We start from the raw sequence: 23,226 nt of genomic DNA on the forward strand, positions 1-23,226 counted from the left end.
CCTGGAAAAGACCTTGATGTTGGGAAAGATGAAGGGCACAAGGAGAAGGGGACCGCAGAGGACGAGATGGTTGGATAGTGTTCTCGGAGCTACCAGCATGAGTTTGATTAAACTGTGGGAGGCAGTGGAAGACAGAAATGCCTGGCGTGCTCTGGTCCATGGAGTCACGAAGAGGCGGACACAACTAAACGACTAAACAACAACAACCACACAGGGGTCCCAAGCTATGTAAATATTTACAGATCAAAACCAGCCCTTTGAATTGCACCTAGAAATGTATCAGAAGCAGCACACCCAGGCCAGAATAAGTGCCTGGCGTGCTCTGGTCCATGGGGTCACAAAGAGTCGGACACGACTAAACGACTAAACAACTTAATTTTTTTGTCAGTTAGGCAAAGAGTCCATGTTAGAAGGAGATATCCGTGTTTAAAATGGCCCATTTTCCCTTTGACTTTATGTGAGGGCATCTGAAGGATGAGAAGCTTCCATGCTTCATAAAACCATTGATTCACAGCACATCATATGCATGTTTCTTCGTTGGACTTACTTCCTAGTTAGGGGGTTAGGTTTACAACCTCAACGCTGCAATGGTATTAGAAGAGTTTGGATTTGATATCCAGCTTTATCACTACCCTACGGAGTCTCAAAGCAGCTAACAATCTCCTTTTCCCTTCCTCCCCCACAACAAACACTCTGTGAGGTGAGTGAGGCTGAGAGACTTCAAAGAAGTGTGACTAGCCCAAGGACACCCAGCAGCTGCATGTGGAGGAGCGGGGAATCAAACCTGGTTCACCAGTTTACGAGTCTACCGCTCTGAACCACTACACCACACTGGCTCACTATTAGGCTTTCTTTATTCTTTCTTTACTGTTATCATCATCATTACTTGTGAGCTCTGCTTTCCTGCCATGAAATAGAATGAGAGCTTATCTGTATGCTTATCTGGAGAGCATACCATTGCCATATGTGGAAGTGACTAGTGTTATTTATTTATTTTTGAGTATTTAGGACACGACAACCAGGGCTTTAAATATATATTTCCCCCTTACTTTCTACCAAAAGGTTTGCAACCTTGGGTAGCTCTACCAGAACCATCTCTGGACTTTATTATTTTTAATGTCCAAGGGTTCTTGTAAATGTATTTCCCCCTACGGAAAAATCCAGTGTTCTAGTCCAAATAGGTGTCTCGGGTAACCTGCTAAGTTGAGCTACCTTCAAATGAAGAACTTAAGGAGAAGTCTTGGAACCAATAACAGCTCTCTAATTAAGAATCTAAGCATGCATTTCTGAGTTCAGCTGAGATATTTGGGACTGAGATACCAAAATTTCTTTTTGAGCCATACAACAGGTTGAGGGTTCCTATGGGGAACAACTGACCGCCATTCCCCACATCTTCCTGAGTATATGTATGGACATTTATATATGCGTTCAACTGAGCAGGCTTACTGGAAATAAGATGCCTGTGTGCATTTCTTATATCCCCATCTGCCTTGCTCATGCTACTCAGTCTGAGTACCCACTGAGTGCCTGGACCAAGTGGAGGGAGAAGGATGAATGGGGTCAGTGCACACAGATATTTCATTCCAGCAAATTGCCTGGCATACTGAGAGTCCTATGCTGGGGTGGGACTGGGGTCTGCTATGATTCTTCAACATCAACTTTGTTGGACTGGTCATGTTGTGCGGATGCCTGATTATCATCTTCCAAAGCAACTACTCTATTCCGAACTTAAAAATGGAAAGCATAATGCTGGTGGTCCACAAAAGAGGTTCAAAGACTCTCTCAAGGCAAATCTTTAAAAAGTACAGTGGTACCTCAGGTTAAGTACTTAGTTCATTCCAGAGGTCCGTACTTAACCTGAAACTGTTCTTAACCTGAAGCACCACTTTAGCTAATGGGGCCTCCTGCTGCTGCCGCGCCGCCAGAGCCCGATTTCTGTTCTTATCCTGAAGCAAAGTTCTTAACCTGAAGCACTATTTCTGGGTTAGCGGAGTGTGTAACCTGAAGCGTATGTAACCTGAAGCGTATGTAACCTGAGGTACCACTGTAGTATAAACACCGACAACTGGGAAACACTGGCCTGCAAGCACTCCAACTGGAGAACAGCTTTTACCAAAGGTGTCATGGGCTTTGAGGACACTCAAACTCAGGACACAAGGGCATGCTAAGAGGAAGGTACGCTTGGCAAATCCACACCGTGATCAACTCCCACCCGGAAACCTATGTCCCCACTGTGGAAGGACGTGTGGATCCAGAATTGGCCTCCACAGTCACTTACGGACTCATTGTTAAAACCGTGTTTATGAAAGACAATCTTACTTGGCCACGAGTGATCGCCAAAGAATGCTGAGAAACCCTCTCAACAGGAGCACTGTGTCTGTGGATTGCATCAGATCCATGCCTACAATATCTAAAAGTACCACTCATTTATCTCCCTGCAAAATAAATGATGCTTTATAAGAGTTTAACTTCACCCAAATGACGTCTCTTCTTTGGAATTGCTTCCCATTACTTTGTCATCGTCATCATCAAACCTTTTATTGGCATCACATACAAACATCCAAAACAAATCAATACAGAATTATCACTTCCCCAGTGGCACAAAACATTTGCTAAAAGAAAGGAGGCAGAGCAGTCTATTTCTTTGTCACATCACCATCACCTCTAGAATTTACAGATTTGCACAGCAATGAAAAAAATACCAGCTATGATACTTGTATCAACAAAACCAGAGCCACTACCGCTTCCCCTCTGTGAGGGATTCATGGAGATTAAGTCCTTACAGGCATCAGATTTTGGGGAGTCAACTTCCCAAGCAACATGCTTTCCAAACAGCATGGACCTTATTAGCTTCTGCTGCAGTTTGTACGCCTGATGCCTAATTTCTCCACTTAGCCAGCAAAATCTCACATTTTGTATCTCTGCTGGATTAGGGTAACGGGAGAATTGCTTGCCTATGCTCTATTCTTTATCGTAAAGCATTTCTGAGTAGTAAGGAGCCTAAGAACACATTGCATTATCCCAGCATGCCCATAATGATAATTATGCAGTCTTTAAAAACACAGCAATCGGGGGGCCACCAGGGGGCGCATTGGAAGATGGCCGACAATAACATCTCTCCGACCCACATGAGGTAATTAAGAGGCTGATATGGGAGTATGCAGCCTCCCTTGCCCCCCAAGGGAATGGGGGGCACTGCCTTGCCTGCTGTGTCCATAATTCACCCCCAGATTTGAAAGAAGGGGGTGAGGGCACTAGGCACGAAGCCCTCGGGTGGGGTCGGCTCTCCCGGACACTGTCTCTGATCGTGCACTGGTTTGCATCAATTCAAAATATATAATTGGAAAGGTAGCAAATGCACATACTTCAAGTGAAGATCGGGAGTAAAGACTGCTGATTAATGGGATCTCTGTGAACGGAGCGACGGGCTGGACAATAAATCAAGTGAAGACTCATCATTAAAAGATCGGTATGTCGGAGCGAAACGGAAAGGGGGGGAGGAAAAAACTTTTCTTTTTTTGTCTTATGTGAGTACCTAATAACCCTCCCCCCCAGAGAGAAAGAATCGTTGCAAATTACTAATCACAAGCAGGAGATTAAGAACTGTGTGGAAATGAATTGGTGATCAAAGAGAGGACTGGTGGGAACATTAGGAATGGAAAGAAAGCTTTGTGACGCAGTTACAAATGGAGATTTGTTAAGACAGGCCTGCCCACAAGAGGGCGAGGGGGAGGAGGACCATGGTCATCGGAATGTGAATGCATGGTTATCGGAATGTGAATCTGACCTGGCAGGGCCCCCTGAGATACAGATTGGCAGGCCTGTGGAAATCAACGGACAGACTGTGGGAATGCTCTTTACGGAGGTGTGGAAATGGCGTCTGTCCTTTATGTGATATGGCTCTTGGAGAGTGTAAAATCCACACGGGATATGTTTGTTTTCAACCCGCTTGTGAAGATTATCAGAGATCACAAAGAAAGGAATATATGATAACAACAAGAAGATGAGGAAAATAACAAAGAGACTATCTGGACAGAACTGTGTAATTAAAGCAGCAGCAAGAGTTATGTTTGGATCCCTTTCGTAGCTCGAAGTATGGGTACCCCCAACAAAATTTTAAAAATTTGGCTGTATAATTTGGAACTAATGTGATTTGGAATTAATGTGATTTGATTGGCCTGTTAATAAAAATTATTTAAAATAAAAACACAGCAATCTGTATATCAAATAATAATGAATGATATAAAAACTAGGAGGAAATAAACATACTACAATACCATTTTGAACACTATGGAGCTCTTAGTAAGAACACCTGTTTGAACAGGGTTTTCTTAAATATGAATTCTGAGATTCTCTATTAATTTACCACAGGTCTATATAATTCATGAACACAGCAAGCAAGGTAACATGAATCAAGAACCTGTGCATATCACACTTTCATTGCCATATGCTACTCTTCTTTCACTACCATGGGAATGAGAGAGGTTGGCAGAAATTGCTGTCAAAGTGAAGAGTTCAAATGAACTTTGAGACACACCACATTGAAAGTTCAAATAGGCTGAAGTCAAAGTAGTTCATCCTCAGATCTATGTAGAATAGAGATGGGGAACTTGAGACCTAGCAGATATTGCTGACTCATGTTATCCTTGACCACTGAACATGATGGCTGGTGGGAGGTAGGACCCAATAACATCTGGTAGGACCCAATAACATGGCCTTGGGTTCCCTACCCCTGATGTATAATATAAGTAAATCAAATGGCCCCAAAACAAATCGTCACCCGGAACCAGTTAACTGGCTGTGCAGAGAAGAAAGATGAGTGGGGAAAAGTGATTTCCCTCAAGCGAGGGAAAGGGCGATGGTGAATGAATTAAGACGTCAGGTGCTAGTATGCTAAGAATACTGGAATGCTTCTGTTCTGTCCTTTGAGACGCTCCTTCATGATTCTGCAAGCCTTTTAATGCTCCTCACATAAACAGTCACAGATAATATATGTACAGTGGTACCTCGGGTTAAGTACTTAATTCGTTCTGGAGGTCCGTACATAACCTGAAACTGTTCTTAACCTGAAGCACCACTTTAGGTAATAGGGCCTCCTGCTGCTGCTGCGCTACCGGAGCCCGATTTCTGTTCTCATCCTGAAGCAAAGTTCTTAACCTGAAGCAGTATTTCTGGGTTAGCGGAGTCTGTAACCTGAAGCGTATATAACCTGAAGCATATGTAACCTGAGGTACCACTGTACAAATACTGCAGGCATCCAAATATCTAAGTCAGTTCTTTTTTAAAAAAAACAAAAAGCGAGATAGTGTAGAAGACATCTTGTTTCTCCATCACACCTGAGGAAGGGGAACACTAAACACTGTGGGATTAAGTGGTTTCTGTTAATCTTTTGAGGTGTTCCCCCCCCTTCATTCCTGCATCTGATGCCTCCCCCCCCCCCCGGTTTGCTTCATTTTGGGGATTTCCATCACCGATCAATTCATCAGAGTGCCTGCAGAATGCTGCATGAGGTTCACGGCCATTAACCAAAGGGACAAAAATTTGCAACTTACCTCGTGATTAAAATGGCTGCGTCTACTGGTGACACATCTTCACCCCAGCTTGTTGACATCTCTAAATGGATGTCATTTTTCTTACCAAATTCTTCATGCTGCCATTTGCAGAAACTCTCCAGCATTTTTTCACCATGATGTCCAATATACATGTCAGCCTAAAAGGTGTAATGTTTCACTTGTTGTAACATATGTATCTACACGGCTTTTTAAAGCAAAAGAGAGTGTGTCTGTTTTAAAGACTTCTAAAAACGTGTAATAGAGAATTTTGTCGTTCTGTAAATATTCAAATATTGGTTGCTATTCCACAATCAATATTAAAACATCTATTTCATTGCAACAACCATAATGTTCCCCCTTCCAGCTGACGGCAAACATGTGTAATTAAAAGTCTGACTCATCTAAACTTTAGATTCTCTAAATATTTTTGTTTGCATCAGGGGATTTGGATAAATAGAATCATACTGTTTACAGAGCTGTTTGACCTAAATTACATATTTGTGACTTAAAAGACACATACACAAAATGTTCTATACACCTTCAAACAGCTTCAGAGATTTAAGTGCCTCTTCCCTTAACATTAACCTAAAAATATCCTTGTGTTGTTTCGTACAGCCAGGCTGTAATTGCGTTTGTTTCAACCAAGGAAGACCTCGCTATCTTCCTCACATTACTTTACCAATCCCCACTGTGCATCTGAAGCCGCTCATGACATTGAAATAGCCGAGGAAACCTACTCAGGTGAAAGCTTTGTGCTTGTGATTGATGGCACACATAGCTCTGTTGGTAGAGCATGAGACTCATAATCTCAGAGTCGTGGGTTTGAACCTCATGTTGGGCGAAAGACTGCTGCATTGCACAGGGTTTCAACCACAGTTCTGTGATTCTATGAATGGAGGTTTCCAAACATAATTTGTAAAGTAAAGGTAAAGGGACCCCTGACCATTAGGTCCAGTAGTGACCGACTCTGGGGTTGCGGCGCTCATCTCGCTTTATTGGCCGAGGGAGCCGGCGTACAGCTTCTGGGTCATGTGGCCAGCATGACTAAGCTGCTTCTGGCAAACCAGAGCAGAGCACGGAAACGCCGTTTACCTTCCCACTGGAGCGGTACCTATTTATCTACTTGCACTTTGACGTGCTTTCGAACTGCTAGGTTGGCAGGAGCAGAGACTGAGCAACGGGAGCTCAGCGGGGATTCAAACCGCCGACCTTCTGATCAGCAAGTCCTAGGCTCTGCACCACCCGCGTCCCACATAATTTGTAGTAAGTTCCAATAACTAGGCACAAGGCACAACTTGCTGCCGTTAAGCAGGGGGACTATTTAGTGTGTCACCAGACGGCTAGAAGGAGCTGCCCCGTTCCCTTTTGAGCACCTTCGCTAAAAGTGCAGATATGTTTTTCACTTCTTGAAAAAGCTTCACCAAAATGTGTCCTCCCTCATCATTTCCACCCAACCTTATAATTTAAGAGTGCATGTCCTTTATCTGTACAGATGTCTGTTCTAAATAATAATGATAATAATACATGGAAAAGGTAAATGCAGTACTTTCTTACTGGAGTCTCATGAAGCAAAACAAGCTTAGTCACACGAAGGTTCACTCGAATCCCAAGGCTTTTGTGTTGGAAAAGATTGAACACCTAAAACAAATGGATTAAAATTCAGAATTGTAAAATGAAAATCTCAAATCTCCTTTGGGGGTCTGACGAGTTCCGAGTGTTTTATACAACAATTATACAACAATTTCATATACCAATTGGGTCTGGGTAATACGCAAACACAGTCTCGATTTTCGGAACAACTTCATCATCTGTTTTTAGGGGGGTGCGCAGAAAGCTCATCTTCATTTGCACACAAAGATCAACTTTCTTTGATGGAATTAGAAGCTCATGTTCACATCCAAGCACACAGAGCACTTTATGTAAGTGAGAGTGGAACGTACTGTTGACTCCTTAATATTTTTTTACTGAATGTTCAAGGAATATCATAGTGTACTAAGAAGGCTAGGCTGGGGGAAAAGCAGCACTGTTACATCTCACAAGACATCTATGGAAGCCTAACGAGAAGGGCCAAAAAGGTTGAGTCTAAACTGGAGATGGGAGCTTGGGTCAGATCCTGCGCCTTCATAAGAGTACTAATCAGGACTCTGACCCACTCTAGGACCCCACCTTCCAATCCTAATGACTTATACAATTAAACTATGTTCTGCGCTTTACTGAACCTTCAAGCTAATTTAAATTGACGGTACAGTAGACCAACTGGGATAAATGGCATCCATTACCTTACATTCATAATTTGCAATGGGTATGACTTAGTTGGCGATCACCCAGCGTATTATCTTTACAGAAAGTCACAACGTTCCCTACCATATTTAGAATCGTTAGGATAAATCGTCTAGCTGCATCTGCTCCGTGATAGGAAATCATAGCCGGATCTGCAACAACTACAGTCTCCACATTATATTCTTGAGGTAATTTGTAGGAATATCTTTTTCCTCTTCCGCTTTCTGTTCCTTTTTGGCTCTTGGGTAGTCTTTTCTCTGCAACAGAAACAAGTAGTAGACAAATGATCGCGTAAAGATGCTTTATACTGAGTTATGCTATTGGACCATCTCTATCTGGAGATGCTAGCGTTCTTCTGCATCCAAATATATGCTCTATGATTGACAGAAAGGCATCCTAGCCATTTTTAGCAAAAAATGTTTCACTGGGATACATTGTTCACTGTTCAAACCTCTAGTGATTACCAACTTATAAATGAAATATTTACCAACCATGGATTATACAATGCTAATGAATATAATGTTACACTTCTTGCTCATGGCCAGATTTAGGTTTGATGAGGCCCTAAGCTACTGAAGGTAATGGGGGCCCTTTATATGTCCAGCTGTCCTTTGTCAACAACAAATTGTCACTGTTTTTTGTGTTGAATATATGCTATATGGTAATTTATGGACCTAATAGCTCCATAAATGGGATGCAGGTGGCGCTGTGGTGTAAACCACAGAGTCTAGGGCTTGGCGATCAGAAGGTCGGCGGTTCGAATCCCCGCGACGGGGTGAGCTCCCGTTGCTCGGTCCCAGCTCCTGCTCACCTAGCAGTTTGAAAGCACATCAAAGTGCAAGTAGATAAATAGGTACCACTCTGGCGGGAAGGTAAACGGTGTTTCCGTGCGCTGCTCTGGTTCGTCAGAAGCGGCTTAGTCATGCTGGCCACATGACCCGGAAGCTGTCTGCGGACAAATGCCAGCTCCATCGCCCAGTAAAGCGAGATGAGTGCTGCAACCCCAGAGTTGTCTGTGACTGGACTTAATTTTAAGGGGTACCTTTACTTTTACCATAAATAGCTCCATACACAACACAAAACACTGTTGCTGTGTGTAGGTTTTATTTTATTTTATTTTATTTTATTTTTTATCTTATATTTTGGAAATGTACATCCAGGTTTTTTTCCCTTTAATTTTTTTGGGGGGTCCCAAGAAAGTGGGGCCCTAAGCTATAGCTTGTTTAGCTTATACATAAATCCGGCACTGTTCCTGCTCTAAACTTTTAGAGTAACTGACATTCTAGTCATGCTCATATGTCCAACAGATAACCGACTGGACTCAACAATCAATTAACTGTGAAGAAGAAGAAGAAGAAGAAGAAGAAGAAGAGGAGGAGGAGTTTGGATTTGATATCCCGACTTTCACTGCCTTCAAGGAGTCTCAAAGCGGCTAACATTCTCCTTTCCCTTCCTCCCCCACAACAAACACTCTGTGAGGTGAGTGGGGCTGAGAGACTTCAGAGAAGTGTGACTGGCCCAAGGTCACCCAGCAGCTGAATGTGGAGGAGTGGAGACGCGAACCTGGTTCCCCAGATTATGAGACTACCGCTCTTAACCACTACACCACACTTAGCACAAGTTGCAGAGCATTTGATGGGTTTATGCTGCTTCACTTTTCCCTGGTCTTTAATGCTGCTAACTTTGCTCTATAGCAGATTCCCCTGAACTAAGACTAATGAGGCACACATAGTTCACTTAATATTTTTTACTGTAGAAGCAGGAACATACTGTAGATTTAGCGGCAACATGCTTCCACAAGTTCAAAAATCAGAAGCTACACGTATATTTTTTTATCATTAATTCAACCTCAGCTCTGTGAATCAATCACAGCTCCCTAAAATGTATTTCTACTGCATCTGTGAAGTTAAATAAAAAACATGGGAGGTGGATTCTCATGTTGCAAGTACACACTAAATTATAATTTCTATTCCAAAATAGGGATCATAAGTATTTCCAATCTCATTTTTATTTTTATTAGTGATGGAATGCAATAAAATAATCAAAATTGCTTTCCTAGAAACTGGCAAGAAACATTTATGGACAATAACTTAAAAACTGTTCAGAAGAAGGATGGAGAATGCTAATAAAACAATATGGTGCTTTCATCTCCCCCCCCCCCCTTCAACTTGCAGATATAAAAGAATCACAGTTCAGTAGTTAAGCTTGCTAGGGGGGGAAATGCTTAAAAACTAAAGAAAATATCCCTATGTGATAAAATGTTAGTGAAAATACTTTCACTCCATCCCTTCTGCAAGTCTATTAATGCTGGTGTTTCTGAGTACTTTGCACTGGGTTTTAATTTTATTTTTTTTAATTTACAACAAAAAGGCCATTATGTATACAACTGTCACATTTAATAGCCTTCTTCCATTTCAAGAGATGACTGGCTCCAGCAACATTCTCTGTTTAAAATTGCTCTACTTCCCTTTGGTCTCTCAGTAGGAATCCTAAAAAGCTGAAGAGCCTCTTTAAATGCAAGCAATGCCTACGGAGGAACTGCGAAAACAGACCACACAGATGAGGAAGAAAACAAAAAAGGGTCTGTGTGTGGGAGTCTTTCAAAACACATACACAAAGTAACCAAAAACAATGATAGCTCCTAAAGATGTTATTAGGAGCTAAACACACAGAAAGATGGAAACTGTTGTCATTTGATTTGGGCAAAATAATGAAAGGGTAAAATAAATGTTTTTGAAACTGCTCAAGGTGAGGTACCACAGACAGGGAAACGTAAGTGGGTTGTGTCTATACCTGACACTTTTGAAAATCCAGGAGGAGGAGAAAGAGTCTCTTATCCCCACGATTTCATTCATAATAACAGTAGTATTAGTAATAATAAATGACATGGGAGATGAAGCACACATTTTGATATCATCATTCATTCAGATAATATTGCCAACATAAGCAAGAAAGAGCAAAACCCATGTAAATTGATTCAAATCTTGACGCTCTGAGGCTGAACAATTACAATATTCTGTTTAAAATGCTATTTTTCATTTAGCTTATTTTACAAAGCGTGCATGTGATGAATCTAAGGGTTCGTCCACAGCAGTTTACTGCGTTTGCATTCCCATTTAATTTGTCTAGTCCAGGCATGTCCAACAGGTAGATCGAGATCTACTGGTAGATTGCGGGGTGTTCCTGGTAGATCCTGTTAGATTTTTGTCCCCTCAGTAATCTCCTCCCCCCCAAAAAGGGGGGAAACAACTTTGGCTTCCTAAGAAATGTTCAACAACTTTGGTCCATGCAACGACAATGGGTAGATCACTGTCTTTTTTTATACTGTGAGTAGATCACAGTCTATTGGGAGGTGGAGGTCCCTGGTTACATTATTACCCTTAAACAACACCAATCTTGATGCTTTCCTCTGTAAATTCAGGTTTACCCGATACAGGGTTAATCCAATAGATTGGGGGGGGGGGGGGAGGATTGGGATCCAAACTGCTCCATTCATGGTCACAGATGATTTTGGGGGGCCTGTTTTTGGATGGGTAGATTAACTGTCTACTACTTCCCTTTCTATGCCCACAAATTTCTCAGGGCTTTCATTTCTTTCCCGCTAATCTCATAACTATTTCCGGTATGCTCCTATTCTGAGACATATTTAAACCTTGTGATCTCGCACTATTGCACAAAACTAGGAAACCACAGAAGCATTAAAAAAAATCTATGCAGGATATTTGGGGGGGGGGGAATGAATTGTGTGCTGACAATTTACAATTGCTTCAGTTTCTTTTCAAGTGTGTTAGTAAGGGCAGCCATATTCTTTTGATCCCTCAAATTTGCTCAAAACGCAAAAACTGCATAAACGTACAATTGCCTAACTGTGTGTTTTTGCACACTTCCTGGGCAGGGATTTTTTTAAAAAGAAAAAAAAAAAGCCGAGACAATGTGTGCATGCACATCTATCTGCACACATGCCCTGTCAGTAAAAAGGTAAAGGTAAAGGACCCCTGGACGGTTAAGTCCAGTCAAAGGCGACCATGGGGTTGTGGCACTCATCTCGCTTTCAGGCCGAGGGAGACAGTGTTTGTCCACAGACAGCTTTCTGGGTAATGTGGCCAGCAGGACTAAACTGCTTCTGGTGCAACAGGACACTGTGATGGAAACCAGAGCGCACGGAAACACCGTTTACCTTCCCACCGCAGTGGTACCTATTTATCTACTTGCACTGGTGTGCTTTCGAACTGCTAGGTTGGCAGGAGCTGGAACAGAGCAACAGGAGCGCACTCCATTGAGGGGATTTGAACCGCCAACCTTTCAATCGGCAAGCCCAAGAGGCTCAGTGGTTTAGACCACAGCTCCACCTGCGCCAGTACTTAGGTGGCGTAACAGAATCAACAAATTTGAAGGAAGGGACAACACAAAATGGAATGCCTACTGGGAAACACTGAAGTTCCTCCTCATATGCACATTCAAATATATGTAGATGTTTAATCTAGTCTAATTCAAATGGTGGGGGGGGTGAGGAAGTGAATTAACGGCTAGATAATGCTCAAATGTGAGCAAGCCCTAAACGAATTAACAAAGTAAGCTTAATTAACCTGGAAACAAACTAAAAATCCTGAAGTGGTTTTGCAAGAACTGTATTTTGACACAGTGAGCTTGGCTCTTGAGCAGTTTATCATATGCACAACATTTGAGAACCACAATGAAGAAGAGACAGATCAGAACAAGGACAAAAAGGGAATCAGCTTTTATTGCAGAAGAGAGTGTGATCCTATCCAAAAAGTGAGTTGGCAGGTTGATTTGCGACTTGTCCTGTTAGAATCCTGGCACATCAATTCTAAACACATTTACTTGGAAACTGTCTTCAGTTAAATTTATTTCCAAGTAAAGGAGTTTCTGTCCACTGATTTTAAACAGAGACTGAGGCTCCATGTACTTGGAAGTCTCACTAATTTCAGTGGAACTCCAAGTAATATTGTGTTTAATGGGACAATCCAAATTATAGACTACTGAAATCAATGACACTTTCTACAACTCAACAACTATGGAATAGGGCTAATTGTCATTTAAAGTAATAGTACTCAGGTAACCAGAGCCTAGAGCTTGCCGATCAGAAGGTCGGCGGTTCGAATCCCTGCGACGGGGTGAGCTCCCATTGCTCTGTCCCAACTCCTGCCAACCTAGCAGTTTGAAAGCACGCCAGTGAAAGTAGATAAATAGGTACCGCTCTGGTGGGAAAGTAAATGGCATTTCCGTGCACTGCTCTGGTTTTGCCAGAAGCGGCTTAGTCATGCCACATGACCCAGAAAAAACTGTCTGGGGAGGTGGAAAAACGCCAGCTCCCTCGGCCAGCAAAGTGAGATGAGCGCCGTAATCCCAGAGTCATTCACAACTGGACTTAACTATCAGGGGTCCTTTACCTTTAACCAGAATAGTGACTAGAGATTAAGAAAAAGATATTTGTTTCTTACAATAAGTGCCTACTGCATTAAATAGGTTAACAGGGATTACATTACCAGTAATAACACCACAGTACTGACTATGAGAAGCAGGCTTTTCAGTGGCTTTCTCAGGTATGGACCTTCTACGCCTGTAGACGCGATGTGCATGACCTGTCACAGCCAAAGTGTGATTGAGTGGTTCAATAAATATGAAGTCGTCATTCAGCTGCAAAAAACCCATCTGCAGTGGGAAACAAAAGCAACAGATACGGTGTGTTATTTAACGAGGCTCCATCATGCCACATATACAGAATAAATTTCAAATAGACCCTTAATGCTTTAAGACTTCCTGAAGCAGCCAGAAAATGCTTGTGATGATGAGACGTAAGTTACATCAGTACAATAATTCCAAACCATGATATTTTGGAGGCAGGTCCAGCAGCGCAGATATAGGCAATTTAGGTGCCAGGTCCTGTTCCATTAGCCTCTTTCTTTCCAAACGCTAAAATAAATGTCATTTACTTTGACTTAATGTGGGTGGGTGGCTATGTGCCAGTAGCAGATGCACAGTGAAATATTTAGATTTCTCAAAACTTGGAGGCCTCAAGAGGTCGTTTAAATATGTTCAGCACAATCTATACACTCGTCTTACAACATTCCACATTATCATTTATGTCTTTGTTTATTAAAATGAAGGACAGTTATTAATAAAATACTTCTGGTCAGAGAAAACACACCTAAGGCTGCTTCAAGTATCATTATTCCTTCTACATGGAAATCATCTCTGTCTTGGGGAAACAGTGCAATCTTTTTCTGTTGCAAGTACACATGCTGGGAATCCAAATCTAGGCCAGTCCTATCATTGGGTAGGATGAGGCAACCACCTCAGGGAGCAGATGCTGACGGGTGTGGAGCAGGCAGAGTTTATTTATATTATTTATAGATATATGGCAATGTACAATTGAAACATCATAAAATTGCAATATTATAAAATACAGAATTACCTACATTCAATTGAATTAATTTCTGTAAAAAAAAAAGTGGAGAAACAGAAATGATTTCAGCAAACAGCAAAAGATCAGAATTGTGGGTGCCTGCTTGATTTCAGAGGGAACAGTGTTTCAAAGTACCGGTGACATTAAGCTGCTTTAGTCTGTATAGAAACTCAATGAATCAGGGACAATGAGGAGGGCTTGGCCAGATGGCTGAAGTGACCGAACCCAAAGAATGCTCATTAATGGTTCTTCGTCATCCTGGAATAAAGTGGCTAGTGGAGTACCACAAGCTTCTGTCTTTGGCCTGTTGTTGTCCAATGTATTTATAAACAACTTGGACGAAGAAATTGAGGGGATGCTCATCAAATTTTCAGATGACACCAAACTGGGAGGGTTAGCCAATACTAGTGAAGACAGAATGTGGATTCAAGATGACATTAACAGATTGGAGATGGGGACACCTTGCTTGCCAGTAGTACAATTGAAAAGGACCTATGGTTCTTGGTAGACCACAAGCTTAGCATGAGTCAACATTGTGATGCAGCAGTAAAAGTAGAAGTAACATGAGTCAACAGTGTTATGCAGAAGAACATTATTTATTATTATTATTATTATTATTATTATTATTATTATTATTATTACCTGCCTTGGTCAGACCACACCTAGAATATTGTGTCCAGTTCTGGGCACCACAATTGACTAAGGATATTGACAAGCTGGAACTCGTGCAGAGGAGGGTAACCAAGATGACCGAGGGTCTGGAAACCAAGCGTTATGAGGAACAGCTGAGGGAGCTGGGTATGTTTAGCTTGGAAAAGATGAGACTGATAGGAGATATGAGAGCAGGGAGCGGTCTTCCTTCCAGCACTCATGGCAGCAGCAATGTAACTTTGTCCTGGACAGTCTATGGCTTTGTACACTAAAAGTAATACCTTAATCTTCTTTTGGTAGTGTACTGGCAGCCAGGCAGAGCTTTCAGCACTAGTACAATATGCTAATATGCCTGTCCAGGCAAACATCATTCCATAGCATCCTGTGCTAGTTGCAATCTCCAAACCAATCTCAAGACCAGCCCCACATAGAGTGCACTGCAGTAGGCTAGAGATCACCACGGTGGTTCAGCTAACCTTGTCCAGGTATGTCTGTAGCTGACATAGCAGTCAAAGCTAGAAAAAAGGACTTAGGATACCTGTGTCTCCAGCGACAGTATCAGATCTAAGAGTACTTCTAAGCTACATATCTAACCTTCCAGCTTCCTGAAGTTGGGAACTATTCACCCACAGGGCTTCTGTCTCACCAAGATTCAGCTTCAGTTTATTGGCCCTCCTCCAGCCCATCACCAACCACAGGCACTGGTCCAAGACTTACACTGCCTCTCCTGATTCAGGTATTACCAAGAAGTAGAGTTGAGTGTCATCAGCATACTGATCACATACAGATTCAGTATCTGTGACCCCATAGATACTTGCCTGGGAGTAAGTTCCACTGAACTCAATAGAAGAACTTCTGAATAGATAAGGAAGGGATGGGATTGTCACAGCCAAGCCACTGCTCAATCGTTAAGCTTACTGGGTGGCCTTGTACAAATCACTGTATGCTAGGCCTAAGCTACCTCCTGGAGTCATTGAGAGGGAGAATGATGTAATTGTAAAGCACTGAGTACTTTTAAAAAAAGATAAACAGCAACAAGCATAAAAGGAGACTGCTCATTTTATATCAGGAGCACGCCTCTGTGTTTTTACAAGAATCTCATTAACGGACAAAGAAAAGTAACTTTTTATTGCTTTAGTGAAACACAACATCTGGCAATATATCAATGAAGATAAGAAACAGGTTTACAGAATCATACTTTGAAGTCTTTTCTCATGAGTTACACCATCTAATGAGTTGTCATTGAAGATAAGAGAGAGACTGTGTGTGTTTATACAGGACAGGCCATTTGTTGAACACCACTTGATGGGCCTTAAATCACATCATGCGCCGAGGTGGCAGCTTGCACCAAATGTGCATAGACTTCCAAACTCTGGAATGACAGGCACTGGGTCCAATCTTGCATCAAAGTCAAAATCCTGACCTGAATTTCATTTCCACCCTAGCCCAGGTGTACAACAGCTACTTGGGGTGGTTATGCAGTGGAAGTGTTTTAAATGGCTTCCATGTGGGCATTGCACCCCTTTGTGAACCCCCTCTCTGTGTGTGAGGCAGCTACATTACTATCAATCTTTCAAAAAGAAGTAAGCTAGTTTGTTGCCATTATATAAGCATATGCATACAGATTTTCTAACATATACTGTATAAGAGAAAAGGGAGCACATCTCAAATTACAGTTTTTCAATTCAACCACAACTATTCTGGGGTATTAGAAAATTCTGGGGTATTAGAAACTATATGAAGTGTTAATTGTAACTGAGATAACATAGCCCAGTCTTAGAGTCCTGTGTGGGTTTTACTTCTCACATACAGTTGTACCTTGGAAGCTGAACACCTTGGGGGTCGAACGTTTTGGCTCCTGAACGCCGCAAACCCGGAGGTGAGTGTTCCAGTTTGTGAACGTTCTATAGAAGGAGAATGTCCGACACGGCTTACACAGCTTCCAATTGCGTGCAGGAAGCTCCTGCAGCCAATCGGAAGCTGTGCCTTGCTTGTAGAACGTTTTTAGAAGTCGAACGGACTTCCGGAATGGATTCCATTCGACAACCAAGGTACGACTGTACTCTCTTTTTAAAAGGTCTATGAAGTTTTGTGACATGTTTGCTAATCCATTTTTTGTCCCTGCTTTTACCTTTCTGTCTCTGCCCACAGAGTTGGTAGCGGTTATCAAAACAGCTGTCTATGTATCATGAGATCATGATCAAACAGAACACCCACAAGACAAATAGCATGCAGAAAAACCAAACACACCGATGAAATAGTCAAGACTCGGCCAGCTACGATTAGATAAATAAAAGAGTCAATCATTCTGTTCCGAGTACAGCCCTCTGTCATCAACTATCTTCATTTTTTGGACAGATAGAGAAATGATACCCAAATGGTAGCCAGTAAACTCTGTCTTTGATTAACTGTACTTCCTGACATACTTGCTGTGCTGGATCTGCACAACATATTTTTCTTAAAGTTCTCTGTCCACCTGCTGATGGCTGATCTAAATTTGTTGGATGAAGAAAACGTCCTGTCTCTCATCCATGTTAACTCCCTCCTTAAAAAGTACTGTGGGATTTTTCAGCTAGTTGCACAACACAAGTTTCCAGAGAAGCGGATCCATCCCAAGTCCGTGCTGAACAAGTTCGCTGTGCGATACAAAGAACACATGCTGTTACTTGAAAGGCCTTCCGCATACAGTTTCTCAGTTTGATGGCTGACTGTGTAAACCAGCTGAGTGCGTGGACTGATTCATCTCATGGAGGTTCTCAATGCCACAAAACAGTCTTTGCAACAGCAGATGAGGGCACAGAAATTCTCCCCGCAGTGGGAGAAATCCACCGGGAGACCCACACTTCACATTATAACCCCTGCCTCAAACAGCCACCACGTGACGTTTGTGACAACAATGCTACACACATTGGATCCATTTACAAACCAGTTTCAATATGAGGGCTTGGAAACAAACCTTAGAAGAAGCAAAGTCAGAATCAGGAAAGGCGAAGGCAAAATGGGAGATAGAAAGGGAACAGTCAAAAAAGGCTTCTGAAGAAGATATGATCCACTTGAAATTGCTTTGTTCAAAATATTGTTATCATTCTTGCATTGAAGTCAATGATACAATGAAGACTATGTTAGAATTAATGGTTTGCTGGGGAAGCTGGAAGGACACTAGGATTTTTTAACCCAGGAGTCAAGGAATCTCACTGACACCTTCAGCACAGACGAACCACTGAAACAGCTTGCGTATTGAGAACCACGTCGTTAGAGCACTTTCAGTTTTGAGAAAAGCAAAATGTCGAAAGGTACCCAGTAAAATTGAGTCCTTGGAGGGGGGGGGATGCCGAAAATGATTGATTGCAACAAAAAGGAAGGTTGATTTTTTTTTTTAAAAAAAAAAGCATTCCACACAGAAAGTTACCAGATATAAACTCCTCGTGCAAATTAAAGAATATGGAACAGTTAAATACGAATAAAAGTCAACACATCAGTGGCAGTTAAAATAAAGGATCAACATCAGAACTGTATTATTTGGATTAAATAAGCGGATTGGAGCAGGAAAAGGTAATCAACATCTCCCAAAATCAGAACATGGGAGGTCAACCAAAATGTTTAATTTGGAATTTGACGAATGGCTTTTTTAATTGAATTATGATTTGGTATTGTATTAATGTGGTCTATATTGGATTGTTATTAATGAAAAATTAATTTAAAAAATTATGAAAAGAGAAGCAAGTTAGAGATATATGACTAAAGCTGCTTTCGATGCTCACAATATGCCCCATTTAAACTATGCATGCTATACTTTTCTTTAGACTCTAGATCTAGAACGTTTAGTGCTTTTCTACACTGTGTTTTTATTCTGTGTCAATTCTTTCTTTTTACAGCTAACTCCTTTGAAATCATTCATTCTTTTCAAGAAAGCTTAACTTTAATTTAATGTAAGTTAAAGCTCATTTGCAGAAGATGTTATTCTTTTCACAGGACTATTTCTTAAACAATTTATTTTTAAGTAGGCTCGGCTGTATACTTTCTTGCCAGCAATTACTCAGGGGTGCCATTGAAAATTTGTGTTAACAAAACCATGTTGAGAGACTGGAAGAAACCCAGCATACAGAATCCCAGAGCTCATCTCGAATCTATGCAAGTTATATACCAAAAAAAGAGTGTAGCACATTTGAACCATATATCACATTGAGATAATAATTACTACCGCATCCTGTGTATCATTCCCAAGTACTGGAGGCTACACGGAAATAATTAAATATGATGTAAGCTAAACTTCATAGTTAAGAACTTGGCTTTGCCCTGCAAAATAACATTCCGAAACAATTATTATTCCATATATAGCATTCTAGCCTGCAGAAAGCATGACAGATTTATATACTGCTTTTCTTCTTCTTTACTCCTGAGATGTGCATCTGGGTGTGTTCCAGTCTGAGGTAACAGAATTCAATGTAATGACAACAGAGGAGTCACTTAGGGAGGATTTGCAAGATACAGTTACCATGAGCGCCATTTTTGAAGTTTCAGAAAGCAATACTGTTAATCTGGGCATGCATTTTCTATGTTTAAAAAAATACATGCATTGCAGAGGAGAATGTGATCTCTCCCCCCCCCCCCCCCGTAGGAAAATTAAAAACCTGAAAGAACCTTGTGGCATCTTTAAAAACCAAGAGATTTATTAGCAAGTACAAGGGTTGAAAAACTAGATCGTACTTAACCAGATGCACAAAACTGGGTTCTGGATAATGAAAGCTTATACCACAATAAATCTGTTAAAACTGCCACAAGACTCACCGTTGCTTTTTTCTACAACAGTCCAGTCTGACTACCCTCTGGAATCACCTGTCAGCCTGCGATGAACTGGAGAAATTGCAGGTGGGTGACCCTCCTGCATCATCAAATATCTATAGCTGAATATATGCGAATGAAACAGGCAATTATGCTATGGACACTGAAGGTGATGTTGATCAGATGGGAAGATTGAAGCACAGGGTGTGATTGCGAGCCTTTCCACCACAATCACTGCACTGTATCCTTGTGAAAGAATAATTAAGACACACCAAATAAATTATTTTTAACTTGCTCAGCGCCAATCTAATTTCTTCATGCAGGGTGCAGATCAATCTCGATATGCTGAAGCAATAAATTCTGCATAGCAGTTACATGGAATACAATGTTCATACATTGATTAGACAGTTCAACTCAGTGTTTTTCAAATCTTTCTAAAACTTCATAAGTGAATGCTTCATCGTCAATTTTTGTACTCACAGACAGTTTTGAGGTCATTTTGGCAAGCAAGGGGTGTATTGTTATTTTATAGGCATAAAAGGAATATGAAGGATGAAATGAAATTATAAACATAAACGGAATACAAAGAATGAACTTGAAATATTCTGTAAATATTCACAAATTTGTTTTTTCTCCCTATATGTAGATCTCTTAAAAATCAAGGTACTTCATACAAGCAAGAAATGAAGTCTCTTATATTTATTTCAGTGGAAAAACTACATCAGTTTCCTCTTCCTATGGGGTCTGTTCTCAAGAGATCTGAAATCACAGAGGTCTTTCACTATACAGTGGTACCTCAGGTTAAGTACCGTATTTTTTCGCTCTATAAGACGCACCAGACCACAAGATGCACCTAGTTTTTGGAGGAGGAAAACAAGAGAAAAAAATTCTGAATCCCAGAAGCCAGAACAGCAAGAGGGATCGCTGCGCAGAGAAAGCAGCGATCCCTCTTGCTGTTCTGGCTTCTGGGATAGCTGAGCAGCCTGCATTCGCTCCATAAGACGCACACACACTTCCCCTTACTTTTTAGGAGGGAAAAAGTGAGTCTTATAGAGCAAAAAATACGGTACTTAATTCGTTCCGGAGGTCTGTTCTTAACCTGAAACTGTTCTTAACCTGAAGCATCACTTTAGCTAATGGGGCCTCCCGCTGCCGCCGCATTTCTGTTCTCATCCTGAAGCAAATTTCTTAACCTGACGTACTATTTCTGGGTTAGCGGAGTCTGCAACCTGAAGCGTATGTAACCTGAAGCGTATGTAACACGAGGAACACTGTAATTGGCTTTTTAAGGCAATTGGTAGAAGCCATTCGTAATAAACTGATCTCATGCAACAGTACCAACAAACTTATAAGTGTATATATGGTATTTTCAACTTGTATTCAAACAACTTAATCACAATCTAACCTTTGAAAATTCTGGAGCCGTTTTGTGAAAGACTGTTCTCATTTGGTAGCTCCTTCTAAATAAAGACTAAAATAACAATAATTATATTTACTGCATATCTCAAGCCTTCGTCAATGACTGAAGGCTGAAGCTCCTACAGGACTGAAGCTCCTACAGGACTGAAAAAAATGTATAACGTGTTTGTGTCTGTCTTCTACAATTCCATGTTCCAGGTAGTCCTCAAGGTTGATGAGGTTTGAATTGCCATGTGGTATTTCAGAGGCCTCCCACCTTAATTTAGTGAAGATAAAGATTTTTACCCAAGCAGCCTTGGGGGTCAATACCACCCCATTAGGAATGATGGAGCAAACAAACAAACAATGCATGCATGTAAAGTACTATGTGTCAGAGTGTTTAAACCTATTAGTTATGTCTACAGATACTCGGCCAAGAACCTGTTTTTAACATTTTGTGTGAGCAGAGACTGAAGAAAACAAAAACCCAATATTTTGTCTATTACGAAAACAGACAAGTCACTCACTTCCCTTTTAAGGCATGTTGTGTACCCCACAAGGCTTTTTGTGGGGAGGGGGCTTCTTAAATCTTAGTACTAAAGCAGAGGTATCCATGGCACAAATTCGCTTTTTTTATATAAAAGGGTGCAAAAAACCCACCTTATTTTAAAATTACAGCAGTGAGGTTACAGGGAACCAGACAGAGGGCCTTCTTGGTTAGTTGCGCCCGCCCTGTGGAACACCCTCCTATCAAATGTCAAGGAAATAAGCAGCTATCCTATTTTTAAAAGACATCTGAAGGCAGCCCTGTTTAGGGAAGTTTTTAATATTTAATGCTGTGTTGTTTGTAACACTCGATTGGGAGCCGCCCAGAGTGGCTTGGGAAACTCAGCCAGATGGGTGGGGTATAAATAAATTATTATTATTATTATTATTATTATTATTATTATTATTATTATTATTCAGTTCGGTGACAATTCAAAAAACATTCATCTGGAAGCTGACCCCAAACCAGCTTCTGCCCACCAAGTTCCACTCCTGACGCCACGCTTGAAAGACGACGCCGTTCTATGAGAACAAGGGAGGCGTTCGTGGTGAGTTCCAGCACCTCTTTTTCTAGAAAAAGAGCACCGCAGATAACACCATTGACAGAGCTTCCATGTCACTAGATGTCAAATTTCACACAACGCTTCTCACTGGAGCTCTTTTCATACATTCAGCGGCCAGATCTCAGAAAGAAAAGTGCAGAAGTGAGTAGGGAAAATGAGGAAACAAAAGTACATCCTTTGTTGTTGTTTAGTCGTTCAGTCGTGTCCGACTCTTCGTGACCCCATGGACCAGAGCACGCCAGGCACTCCTGTCTTCCACTGCCACCCGCAGTTTGGTCAGACTCATGTTTGTAGCTTCGAGAACACTGTCTAACCATCTCGTCCTCTGTCGTCCCCTTCTCCTTGTGCCCTCCATCTTTCCCAGCATCAGGGTCTTTTCCAGGGAGTCCTCTCTTCTCATGAGGTGGCCAAAGTATTGGAGTCTCAGCTTCACAATCTGTCCTTCCAGTGAGCACTCAGGGCTGATTTCCTTAAGTACATCCTGGGAATCTTCAATTCACTACTCTACCACCCATCTTGCATTCCATATACAAATAGTTCATAAGACCACGCTCATGTCTGACCATTCAAATATTACAGAGATGAATATCAGCGTACCATGTGTTCCCCACCCCCCCAATCATGAATGCACATGGGACAATGTAATGATGAAGCAGCATTTAGCCTCAGCCCCTCCAAACACTAGGGTATCCCATTAAAGGAATCAGGGGGGAATGGTCATGTCCACGAGGGCAGGACCCCCAAACAGCAGTCCCTGCAGGGGTCACCCTGTTTGATGTAAGTCTTAGAAACCTCCAACTGGATTGACCTATGCATCATTTCCTGTTGGTGGTCCAGAAGTATTTTCACTTGCCCCATGCCCAAGCAAATAGAAGGGGAAGAAATGGAGGCAGTGAGAGATTTTACTTTCTTGGGCTCCATGATCACTGCAGATGGTGACAGCAGCCACGAAATTAAAAGCCGCCTGCTTCTTGGGAGAAAAGCAATGACAAACCCAGACAGCTTCTTAAAAAGCAGAGACATTACC

At 41.6% G+C, this 23,226-nt stretch overlaps 1 protein-coding gene across 2 annotated transcripts in view; it reads right to left on the minus strand.

Moving 5' to 3' along the window:
* ADAMTS19 (ADAM metallopeptidase with thrombospondin type 1 motif 19) overlaps nucleotides 1–23,226 on the minus strand; it is a 124,717-nt gene that overhangs the window by 81,058 nt on the left and 20,433 nt on the right. Inside the window, exons 3-6 of one of the 2 annotated variants that reach the window (XM_083403658.1) lie at nucleotides 13,364–13,505; nucleotides 7,917–8,089; nucleotides 7,107–7,190; nucleotides 5,553–5,710 (exon numbers count right to left, since the gene is read on the minus strand). In XM_083403658.1, the coding sequence (XP_083259784.1) occupies nucleotides 5,553–5,710; nucleotides 7,107–7,190; nucleotides 7,917–8,089; nucleotides 13,364–13,505 (557 nt within the window). Of the gene's footprint in view, nucleotides 1–5,552; nucleotides 5,711–7,106; nucleotides 7,191–7,916; nucleotides 8,090–13,339; nucleotides 13,506–23,226 lie in introns of both variants that reach the window. The other variant, XM_083403657.1, reaches the window with a different exon arrangement.

Source organism: Podarcis tiliguerta (genome assembly GCF_965153285.1).
Source record: "Podarcis tiliguerta genome assembly, chromosome: 11".
NCBI classification, from domain to species: Eukaryota; Metazoa; Chordata; class Lepidosauria; order Squamata; family Lacertidae; genus Podarcis; species Podarcis tiliguerta.